This window comes from Adelges cooleyi, unplaced genomic scaffold (assembly GCF_023614345.1).
Source record: "Adelges cooleyi isolate 19-005CV unplaced genomic scaffold, UGA_ACOO_1.1 ACOO_flye_CR_arks_rails_tigmint_CR_PRNA_574, whole genome shotgun sequence".
In the NCBI taxonomy this organism is placed as follows: domain Eukaryota; kingdom Metazoa; phylum Arthropoda; class Insecta; order Hemiptera; family Adelgidae; genus Adelges; species Adelges cooleyi.
Window position 1 is genome coordinate 1044597 of NW_026096268.1, and position 12770 is coordinate 1057366.

Sequence of the window (12770 nt, forward strand, 5' to 3'; positions counted from 1 at the left end):
AATAATATAGTTCCACTTAACGGTAATAATCTCTCGCGTGCTCTATGATTTTCCGACCTCAAAATATTATGTACTTAGCGGTTCATACTTCATTATTGTATTAGTATTTATACTCAGCGATCATCAATAAACCCCTCCTCTCTTTTATTGGTACTTATTATTTTTTTAACGAAACTATGTTAAACCGTGTAACAGGCAATAAAAAAAGATAAAGATATGCTTAGAATATATTTAAACATGAAGTATTTGTATAATAAGCTACGATAATATAGGCGTACATAACAAAAATGTATGCCACCGATTTTAAATCATAATAAAATACCTAACATTATTAAGAAATTATAGTAATGCCTTGATGGTTTAGCGCACATGCTATGATAAAAGTAATTATTTTACGAAATTAATTATGTGCTGTAACATCTTTTAAAACATTGTAAACAAACATTTAAATTAATTGATTGAAAATATGTCAATTTTTTTACTAAAATTGTTCGAATTGTATGTATTACATTATAACTATAAACTTACAATAGTCAATTTTGTAAAACAACTTGAAAATGCATTTTCAAGTACGCGTGTACTATAATTATGTATTTCAACTAGAAGCGAGAACGCAAACATTTTAAATTAAAAAACACCAGTTATTCTCTAACTACATAAAAGTCAATAATACTTATTTTATGTACAATTTTTAGATATTGATTTAAAATAAAAGTTACTGAACAAGTTATTAAAAATTCAATACCGTATCATAGATTTAATGTTCAGTATTGTTATGAAACGAAACATTTTTAGACAGTACCAGGTACCTTTATTTATTTTGACATTTATAAATTAATATTGATTTTTTAAAAATTTATAAATAAACGCATCTATCTTTTTTTAATGTCTCACCCTAAATATAATATATGTAAGGGAGGAGCGGAGAAAGTAAAAATTATTCAACTAAAATTAACAATTCTTAATTTTCTTTACTGCAAAAATTACTTTTCGATTTTCCTCATTTGTTTACAATCGGACTCTAATTATTATTATTACCTAGTATAACATTTCATAGGTGGCTTTCTGAAGGTTTTTTTTTAACTCTTAATAGAGTTATTTGTTTATTTACTATATCAAATTTACCTGTTGTACGTATACGTACATTTTCTAATCAATTAACGTATTTTTAAAATAAATTAAAAAATCGATTGCATGCAAATTCAATATTGTTTAGAAATAATTGTTGAACACAATATTCTATTTAAGTTGTGTTCGTACCAAACTTACGAGTTAGGGAGATTCGTAGAAAGGCTGAAGAATCCGTACAAAGCGTATGCAATATTGTTGACGTTTTTTTTCTTATTTACGCCGGTCAATTTAATTACATTCCGTAACGGCGATAAACGTTTTATTTTTTACTGCGTAAATTACTGTTAAAGTGGTTGAAAAAATAGAGACTATTAATAATAATGGAAGTCGTTGGTCGTCGGGTATTTGAACTTCCTTGTCCGTCGTCGTCATCGTACATGAAATTATCACAGTGTATCGTATATAATACGAGATGTTATGTGTATGCGTTATACATACATACCTGTTGATGTATATAATATAATAACATAAACGTTAACGCCAATTACCGATTTGTTCTGTGTTACCGCAATACGGTTTTTTTATCTTCCATGTGTGTATATCATATTTGTATATATGTGTGTGTGTACCGTGTGTAATAATACTAACACAATATCGTTACACACCGGCACAATGAGTATTTGATGGAAAAAATAATAATAATAACGTGGTATTAGATACAATAACATATAGTCGGTATAATAATTATTATCTTTGAATCCGTGCGTTTCGAATACTCTCGTTTATTTCCTATATATATTATATATATATATATATATATGGTATTATGTGAAAAGAAGTCAATTATAAGTAGGCTCATTTGTGTGTGTGTGTGTGTCTACTGTTAATTTTGATTCTTTTGTGTTAAGACTTTCTACAGACAGGCTACCGATACCTAACCGTAGTCGATGTCTGACTAGACAAGGATTTATAGGGTTTCAACTTGACTTAAAAATTCGATATTTCAACATTTTTTTTATCATGAATACTCTTCGACCTATCGTATTTTGTTATGCGTCTATGTGTCTATGGTCTAAGTGCGAAGGTTGGTGGGGGAGGGGTGACCGTTCGGCATAGAAGATACATGGATTAGGAGGATCAATCTCGCAAATTGTAAAGAATCGAAAAGAGCCAGTTGGTGAGGTAGAAGAAAAGTAAATTGAACTGTATTTAAATGAATAATATGCATATTCCAATTCTCACATAATGTTTACGAATAAACTCGTAACAAATGTTCAACAGATGACAACAGTGAACTAAAATAGTTAATATAATATATTTAAATAAGGTAGTAAAAACCCAATAAACATTTTTTTTATTATTCTAATGTTGTTTTCATCAACGTAGAAATATCGACGACCAAGTTTGAAACACTTAATTTAAAATGTATTAAATGTGTTTGCTATTTAACCAACCGATTGGTTTAATCTTTAACACAGTTTTTGACAATAACTATCACTCAGTCGATTAGTCATAACTGAAATAATATTTTTAATGTTGTTATGAAAATATTAGCGGCCATAACGACTGTGTTTGGGTGTTCCAACTGTGTATGTTGTGTTTTTGAATGGTATTTAAAATAAAATAATAGTTAAAACAGCCAGAATTTTACATTATTAGATTTGGTCGTTCAGTAAAACGGATTACCAAAAACAAATCAGCGGGAAAAATTTACTATTTAAACAGCAGTTATTTTGTTGTTATAAAAATAACCATTAAAAATATGTATTAACGCCCAATAAGTGTGAAAAAAGAAAAACTTTTAGCAGTTATCGCGGTAACGTCGGTTCGGTATAAGTTCGTACCAACCAGTGCTCTTGGTACGGTGTTTTTTTAATTGCAATACTTGAACAGTCGACCAATAGTGTTTGATGCTGTTTAATTCGCTATTACTATTAAATTGTATTTTTCTAGGATTTTGCGTGTTAAACGTTGATAAAAGCTTTTTAGTCACGATTTTGTATTATTGTATGTTCATGGTAATTCACTAAGGCTAAGATACCCAATTTGAGTTTTAAAAGTGGATAGAACTATTGCCAAAATAGTAGTGTTTGACTGTGATGTGTCAATTGTTCAAATGATACGAGAATTAATATTGGAGAGCAAATATAACTGTGAATCAGTTGTATTCAAATTTATCTGGTTCAAAAAGTTTTGGAAAAATGTTTGTATGGCCCTAATTGGAGTTCTATTTGATAGGTTTGAAGACGCTTAACCATGGTAAATTAGCTTTATATTCTTTACTCTTACTTATATGTTTACAGTAGATATTCGCGATGTTTTTAGAACTAATCCGTTTCTGTACTTTATTAGATTTTATATATTTTTTCAAACGTGCATGTCGTTGCACAAGTTTTCCTGTTCAATTTATCGGCTTTATAATATAATATAATATTATTGTTCAAATCACGTTCAGGCGAGCTAATCCATTTTGTCGAAGTCGATCGGAACCTTAGATGAAAATATATGTAATCTAATGGTACGTCTGGCATATAAAATTACTATCTACCGGCTTGGCTAAAAAAAAATATTAAAAAAATAGCGCGTGCTCGGCTACAACTAGCCTAGTAACGTTACAATCTATCTATACTGTGTTATAACTTATCAAGTTGTTATGTGTATACAACGCGATCGGTCGTGTTATATCATCACACTCATAAATATATAATAATATTCGTAGTCGTGCCATGTGTGTCTCGTTGAATCGTTGTCGTCGTTATATTCTCTGATGGATCTTCTGCAAGACCGACTGGCGGTTTATAATGCTCGAGGAGAGATACACCCATTATGATAATGACGTTATACACAGTCTTATTCTTTGGCGGATCATCTGTATGCGCGTCGTGCAATGTATAAAATATATTATTATTACTATTATTATTATACTCCTGGGTTACCTGGATGATACCGGTTACGCAAGACGCTTTATCGTCGTCGTGTCCTTTGTATAATATGTGTGTTGAGTTCTATTTGTGTATTTGTAGATAGATCATACTCGACTGTGGTATTAATGTTTGTATGCAAAATACCGCATTCCTTTTGAAAACTGTTAAATCGGTCGACAAGGGACCATTAACTCTTCAAACGCGTGAAAACCGTTCTCACGTCAATATAATATATAACATTACATTATGCTATTATTATTGTTATAAAATGTTAGTAGAAAATAGTATACGTATGTTCGATAATAATAAATTCATGATAAGCCCAGTGCGTTGTTGCGTCTATAATAGGTCTCGAATAAAAAGGTTTCATATAAGTGCTAGATTTTTTTTCCGTTGGAAGACTAGAATGAACAGATTTTTTATACGGAAATGAGTTTTTGTGTATCTACAGCTATTTTAATTAGGTCTTTGTAACCGCTGAAAACGATACAGTTTTGATTTAATTTCACCTCATTATAACGATATTCATTGGTTACAATAGATTTTCTTTAAAAAACTTGAAGGGGAAAAAACATATTTGTTATGGTAATTTCGATTTTAAACATAATGTTCTTCCATTATACATAAAACCTATTATTGTGGATTTCGAATTAGACTAAAAGTGTTTTCTTTTTACCAGGCTGTGTGTTTTGCAAACAAACGCTGATAATTTAACGTTTTCGATAGCTCTTGAGAACATTAGCGAATGATGCTTCATCATGAGTCATGACTCATGATGTACGCATACAGTGTTGTAGAGCCATTAGACCGTGTTGACGGGTCTTAGCTCAATTCAAACATTAGACGTTGTACAGAGCTATTATATACTGCGATCATGAGATGTAGAGAAGCCAGCGAACCAAATTTGGCCGCGTCCGGCAAGTATAGTAATTCGATCTCGGAATTTCATCTGTACTAACTTCGGAGGTGGACTCGTCTCTTCTGACATTAGTTATTTCATCAGTCGTGTACAAAAATATCGCAGGACCAAATATATTGTATCTGATGGAGGTTCATTATTACACAGACAACCTCACCGACGGCGTTATCGAACAAATAACCCGGTTATGGATTCTGTGCACGAGCGCGTGCCGCTAAAAATACCGTGTTATCTGACGGCTCTGCATTGTTGTTTGAGCATGGAATATTAAAATACTAATAATATTTCAACTGTTTTGCTACGGACGGAGAAGATCAAAATCACGTTGCTCTCTCGAAGCGAAACGCGCGGTACAACAAAACTAAAAAACACAACATTTTGGCCTAATTGAAACGTGACAGTACTAAAAACAATAACAAAAATTGACCTACCTCTTTTTTAGTTCTTTCTATTTGGCAATTATCGGTAGGGTATGGGGTTTTCTACATAATATGACACAAACTATATATCTCCGTTGCTTTCAAATATTTTAATATTCAAGTTACTTCTAAAAATTCAAACTTAACTGTTTACCAGTATTGAGGTTCCTGCTATTGAATATCTAAATTTGGGTTTAGAACCTATTTCGGGCTAAATAGTCTTGGCACTTCAAACGTGTCCATCATTACTCCATTGAAAACCTTGATTACGTCGCTCATCTGCTGTGTAATGTACAAAGGACTATGACCAAAATTAAAGTTGTTTAAAACTTATTTTTGTAGAATTTCTTATGAACAAACTCAAAACGGGTCGCCGTATTATTTATTTTTGTACACGGCTATGTTAATTATTTCTTACAAAAGATCTATAATTTTAATTCGTATTTTTATATAATGATACGTAAGTTTATGTCTCGACTACGAATTTGTATGTATACATTCGTTAGCACATTTTCAATAAAATCATGTCGGTCGGTAGTATCTAAAATTATGTTTTAGATATAATTCACCGCAGACGAAAACCCCTAGGTTTAGAACCTAAAAATTGGATTGCTTATGTTTTCAGACTTAATTAAAAACGTGTGCAACTGCAAAAGCGTATTCAATTGCAAACAAAAAAAAAAATCGTTTGCAATCATTTTTAACGGCAATCAGTTGTTGTTTCAGTCAACTGTTCATTTGTATGGTGGAAGGAGAAGTTCACGATACGCCTACTTTACCGACGCGACGTTAGCCTAATTTTTGCTTTTCTCGTTCGACACCGCACGAGCTCATAAGGTACATAACCTTTCTCGCATATCCATGACCTAGAACCGACACCTACTGTTATAGAACTACACACAACCCCGAAGTTTTCGAAACGTTTAAATGATAATATTGTTATTAATCATCATAATATAATATTTATCGTCGCGTGCAGTTCAAACACGTGCTTTTTCTTCGTGTGATGTAAAACAATTGTAAATGCGATTGGCCAAGTATTGTTGTGGTCGTGACAGTGAAAGTGTCGTGTCGTGCTAACGTATCTTCAGCTGGCGCCGCCTCCGCGCTTGTGTGTTGTACAAACCAAACGGATTGGAAGTCATACTTTTCTCCTTATGGTGGATGCCGGATGGGCCACACGATTTGTCATCATTCGCGCACAATTCGCATTGTATCTAATAATCTAATAGTAATTACGTCGTGCGACCTTTCCGTGTAGACAACCAGGTTATCGTTTCGAAGCACACGCGGATCCGGTGAAAACCGACTCAGATTTTATTGAGGCAAGCGATCGCAATCATTAATTGACGTCATGCCGTCGCCAGTACCATTTTGGTGGTCTTTATATGATATTTTATTCATCCTTTATCCCCATTGAAAACCGCACGAGCGAAAACCTTTTATTTTTTTGGAAACTGAATCCAGAACTGTTTAAGCGGTAAATTTGGAATCGATTCGGTGCGGTCGACCACCTATAAAAGATAAAACGGATGCGTATAGAACGATTAATTATTTCACGTTACAGTTGACATTATAATGATGAACTGTTATTCAGCTACAAATTCTCTTACATTTATGGGTTAAAATATGTTATAATGTTCAGCAAGCAGGGCCGAGTAGAAATTGAATTCAGGTCTCAAGATTGCAATTCATCTAGGCCACCCAGTAAATGTTGTCTTCTAGAATTCTGACTACTAAAAAGTATCAATTTATTTATAATTTATTTACTTATTTATTCGAATGACATAAAACAGAATAAAATAAACGGTGCATCATCAATTAACAAAAGATTTAACGATTTTCCTGTATTTTCTCAGTGTTATTATTTATTTAAGTCATTTATTTTTATACTACTTTACTAATTAATTTACAATTTTGAGAACAGTAGTAAGTTCGGCTATCATGCCATGTGAAATATGGCCATTCCCAGACCAACAATTCCGCCTCTGTTCGTTAAATCTATCTTTAAATTTTTGGAAGATTGATCAAGCTCATTTAAACTCGGGTGATAACTTTTATCCCGACGTTAGAGATATATTTTTTTCTTGAGTCGTTATATTTGTTTAAGAAAGTCCTAACCTAATAGGTTACGATGGTAGGTGAGTATAAATTCATGGGTTACAAAATGCATAATTGGTTTCATAAACTGCGTTAGGACCAATCACAGTGTTCTAATTAGGCTGATGGTCATAATAAAGTTGTATGCAACCCAGCATAAAAATATAATGTTTATGTAATTATATAGTTAACGTACACTTTTGTTTATCCCAGATATTATTTATGACCGTATCTATCTCAAAAAAGGAACAAACAAGTCTATTAATTTTAAAAATGAATTGCCATGTAATATTTTCATTACTATTTCTCAGGTTGATGTTATAATTAGGTAAAAAAAAACTTACTATATTCTATATGGATTTGAATTTTAAGATACTTTTATATAAAATCCGTATTTATATTCTAAGTACTATTTTTCCCTTTTTTGTTAAAGTAGTTGCATTTGAACAATACCTATACTTACACGACCGACGTGTCTATGTCTATGCGATGACCAATAAAATATTATTACCATCTTATTGTGAACGTTCGCCTTTAGCGAATTGCGTGTAATTAAATGCGTTGGTGATTCATGTAACGTTTGTACTCCGTAACATCATAATATAAAAAACTATCGGTTTGTTTACTTGTTAATAGCCTTAATAATAGCAGTATTATGAGTGGCTATATAATATAATTACATGTGCATACAATTGGACACCGCTATAAAATGGGCCAACTTAAAAACTATCGCATTCGTAGGTAGTAATAAAAGGTTAACAAAACTGAATAATTTTAATTGACCAAAAACGATTAATGCAACGCTAAACTCTTAAATTAATACTATCACTTAGAATATTATTATTTGCAGAGAATGTGTAAATAATAATAATAAAAACAATAAGACATTATCTCGCGAGATATTATTATTGTACACATAACCTCGTACGTACCTAATACAAATGCATTAGGACACATCGGAGTAGGTCACTTACAGCCTGGAGAGTATCGTTTAATCCCCAAAGGTGTATATTAAATGTTTACCTCTCTAATTATAGTTAATTTGCTACCTGCCTCCTTTCCCGCCATCGCCCAAACGGTGCGTCATAGGTAAACTAAAACGTTTTTTATAATTTTTTTTTAAGAGTCAAGTTGATTATTATTTGTATTCTTGCTTTGACCGAGTGTTTAAGTTAAGTCGGTCGAGACCGTTCACTGACGACTGCCAATAATATTGACCTCACTTGTAACGTACCTCCACACCCTTCGCGTCCATCAATCATATATATATGTTCTACAGCAGGGCAATGTGTGCATTTTTTTGCGCTCGACAACTTTTGACAAAAAAAAAAAAAACGGTCTAGAAGTAAAATTAATTAAGTTCTAATATTCAACCAACGTGTTTGTGTGTATGCAGTCTAGTTGCTTGGAAACGGCCGGTCATAGCCCGCTTTTTACCCCCTATAGGTACTTTAATCGTTGTTATGTTTTTTCAGTAATCGTTGGGGTCACCAGGGCATACATTTGATGCTATCAATATGTGTATTATATATGTAGTGCGTATAATATGTACATGTTTTTATACTTTACTCTATCGCCTATGATTGCCGTCGTTGGCAGTGCGTTGAACTTGGCCCCAACCGCGTGCGCCTGTCGTCGTCGTGTACACATACACATACAATAATATAATAGCATATATTACAGTAATAATAATAATAATAATATAAAAATTAAAGTTTGATTGTCGTCGAAACACAATGTGCACGCCATGTACACCTAACATAACCGATGAAAAATGGGTACGATTGTATGTCTATCAATTTATCATATTGCTGATTTTTTATTGTGGACACCATTCCGACTTCCTAGAATAACAATTATAATAATTACTCTTTGCCCATTCATCTCTGTGTGGTTCCGGATAGTAATTATAATAATGATGATGATAATCAGTACCTACTCGAAAACCAAAACGATACAATAGGTGTAATATCATACGAGTTTTTAAAGTCTGTGGTTTTTTAATTTCTTTCAAATTTAATAATAAACACATGAAAAAAATGTTTTATGCAATTTTTTAGAAAAGCAAAATGAAAGTTTTTTTATATGCGATGTTCATTAGTTTTTTTCCCTACCACCATTAAAAATTTAAGAACAATTGTAAAACAATTATAGGTAGAAAAATGCATCATCTACAAATGGTGAACTTGCTCTCTTCACAGCAAAAACAAAGCCTTAATTATATTTTATGTAGTGGTTGGCAACATTTTCAAAAGTAGAGTACCTAAAACACACGTTTACACTTCTTGACTTTCGAGTACAACAAATCTAAGATGCTCATCTAGATGGAAATTGATAAATATCTATAATAATAACATTATTATAATAGTTGTTAATGCTTTGTTTTATTATAAAAAAAATAGTACATGTATAGTATCGAAAAATGTTTTTTTTTTAATTTTGCTTTAAAACTTTTTGAGACAAGTAATTTAAATATTTGTGTTTACTGTTTACCGCTTTTGGTGTTGTATTAGTTATATTTTTTGATTTGTTGCCAAACGAAGCAAGTGTTTTCGGTGAATACCATTGTCGGCAATACTGGATATTACCTTATAGAGACAAACGCGGTAATTACCATTTACGACCAGTCGTTCTTATTGGTCATTGGTTTGTACGGAAATGATTTTTTAAAAAAGGTTGTACGACGCACAATGCGCTTTATTTTGCAGTGCAGTGCGGTATCGCGTTAGCTGAATACATTCGTTTTTTGTTACTTTTATTAGAGGGTAAATCCCTATTAGAAATTGTATACAACACATAGCCAGACATTTTTTTAAAATTTGTAATTTGTTATTTAATTTGTACACTATCTCTTACCCTTTTGTCTTTTCTCATGTGTGTAGTTGGCCGTCAGGTGATTTTTATTATTATATATTATAATATATTTTTTGTTTCGTTTTTCACGACATCGACATCGAGTCAATATTACCGCAGGATAACGCTAAATAATAATATGTTTTGTTGTATAATAAAATGTACGCTCTTTATTATTTTAGTTTTTCTCTATATTATTTAAATACTAAAATTGTATTTATTTATTTATTAATAGGATTCCGGAGCCGGCAGTTCGTTGGACGAAGATGAACCCATCAAGACCAACCGCAGGTAAGGAGTCGTCAAAATAATAATCTTATAAGTCATAACCAACTTTAATGTGTATGAACGCGCTTATAAATTATCGTTATATAATCACGATGAAGATGTATCTCGGGCAGACACGATTTGTCGTATGACACGCAGCTCACGCTGCTTTGGCATTAAGCCAAAGTCGAACGTTATTATTACTTTATTCCCAAGTCTAATTAGTAATTTGTTCATCTAGTCCGTGTAAGAGACCTACCGCCATAAAAGCTCTATTGGCGTGTGCGTGAAATTGTGTGTAGACACTCGGAACTGTTTTCACCAGACCACAGCTACCGTATAACAGCTTTATTATTTATATTGGTCCGTATGTGTATGTACTTTACCCAAGGATAACGACGGCACTCGGCCTACGCTTTGCACTAAAAATAATAATCCTGGACTTTCACTTAAAAAAAAAAAATGCCCCGTCACACGCACACAGTAATCAAATTCAGAACGTAACCAATCGACTAGAGTGTTTTCATTATTGAAAAAAAAAACTCCATCTCGCTATGGCAACATGCATGATATTTGCATAGTTGTTGAGCACGTGGTCCGGTCGATGTCATTTTAAATTGCATTCAAACGCTGCGCGATGTCCATATTCCTAACACGTTTAAAGTTAGTCAGTCAACCTTATGCAGTTTCACATTTTTAAATTCATTTAGATTTTCGCTTATCTATGACGTGTGATAGAACAATATTGTTAAGTGTAATAAATTAATGTATACAGAGATTATATAAGGTAAAAAAACCCACCGCTTTTCGAATTTTGTTAAGGTAAAAGGTGTTTAACCTTACACGCTATACAATAGCGTTTATCTTCGATGCGAATCTGAGAAAAGATTGGGTTGACACTGATGTGTATTTATTTTTGTTGTTAAAATTGTTTTTAAGCGGTTATATGTTTTGTTTTTCTAATAAATCTAACTATTTTCTAATACCTGAGTCGAAAATTTGCTTCTTAACCATTATAGTTAAAGGAAGTAGTAGCTTTCCGTAAAAATCTACTTGACTTGTACTAAAGTAAAAAAGGCATTTATTTTTATAAAACGTTCATCATAAATCGGAGAAATATACCTAAAAGTTATGTAAAGAGATAAACTTTATATTAATTTACCCTTTAATTTGTTGACATTTATAATGGCGCCTAGATCAAAATATATTTAAATATTGCCTCGTAATCAATAGTTATTTCCGTTACTTCTCCTTAACTCATATTTTGACCAATAGACCTCCTTAATTCCAATGTGAAAAATTTGGTTATTTAAAAATAAAACTCAAGTGAACGATACACTCCCTAATATATTAAGGATACATTTTATTGCCCTCCTAAAATAATTATTTCCTGGCTACGATACTAGGCTTAGTTTTAATATTTTCTCATCCTCACCCTACACTTTGTACGTCTTACGGGACACTCTTGTCTGAGATGGGATAATTTATTGTTCTAAAACCCGTACGATATTATAAATGCCTAATACTACAGGGACAGAGTTGAGTCAGAGTATAATTACAGTATGACGAAGTGTGGCGAGCACGATGGATTGATGAAGACGAGGTAACCTATAAGTAGCTAGTGTGAGCGCAGTAAATAAAATTGTGTGTTATCCTTCGCCGTATATTTCATAGCAGAGATAGATAACGCTTGTTTGAGTATGTTCATGGAAGTAATTACACGTCTGGTGTAACTCGTCGCCGACCGGAAACTCAGACGGGGTTGTTGGCAACGCGTTCCTCACTTTTAATTAGCCCAACAGAGGGGACTTTGGCTTTAAAAGGTTGTGTTCATTTGAATACTACTTTTCTACAGTCAAGATAAACTCGATAAAATATATTTTTTTACTCTGGTCCAGAATATTTTAGCTTATGATTTAAATTGTTTGTAAGTAATAAGAAAATTAGAATTTTTGTTTTTTAAGTCAACAACATTTGGAGGAGTTTTGAAAAATAAATCGACGTTCTAGAGGAATTCTGAGATCATATTGGCGGATAAATTTAATAAAGACTATGCATTTTGTTATGTGTTACGGTATTGTGTTAAACAGAGCCATTTTGAGAACCAACGCGTGCCCTTAAAAGTGAAATTTCTACTTAAGTTTATGTAAGATAGTTTTCGTTAGCTGGTAAATTTGCACTGATATTTGTTTACAACCGTATCGGTTCGTTTTGAAA

At 32.3% G+C, this 12770-nt stretch overlaps 1 protein-coding gene across 2 annotated transcripts in view; it reads left to right on the forward strand.

Moving 5' to 3' along the window:
• Positions 1 to 12770, forward strand: part of LOC126842885 (protein phosphatase Slingshot) — a 73854-nt gene that overhangs the window by 15368 nt on the left and 45716 nt on the right. For both annotated transcript variants that reach the window (XM_050580099.1, XM_050580098.1), the window contains exon 2: positions 10522 to 10577. In XM_050580099.1, the coding sequence (XP_050436056.1) occupies positions 10522 to 10577 (56 nt within the window). The remainder of the gene's footprint in view (positions 1 to 10521; positions 10578 to 12770) is intronic.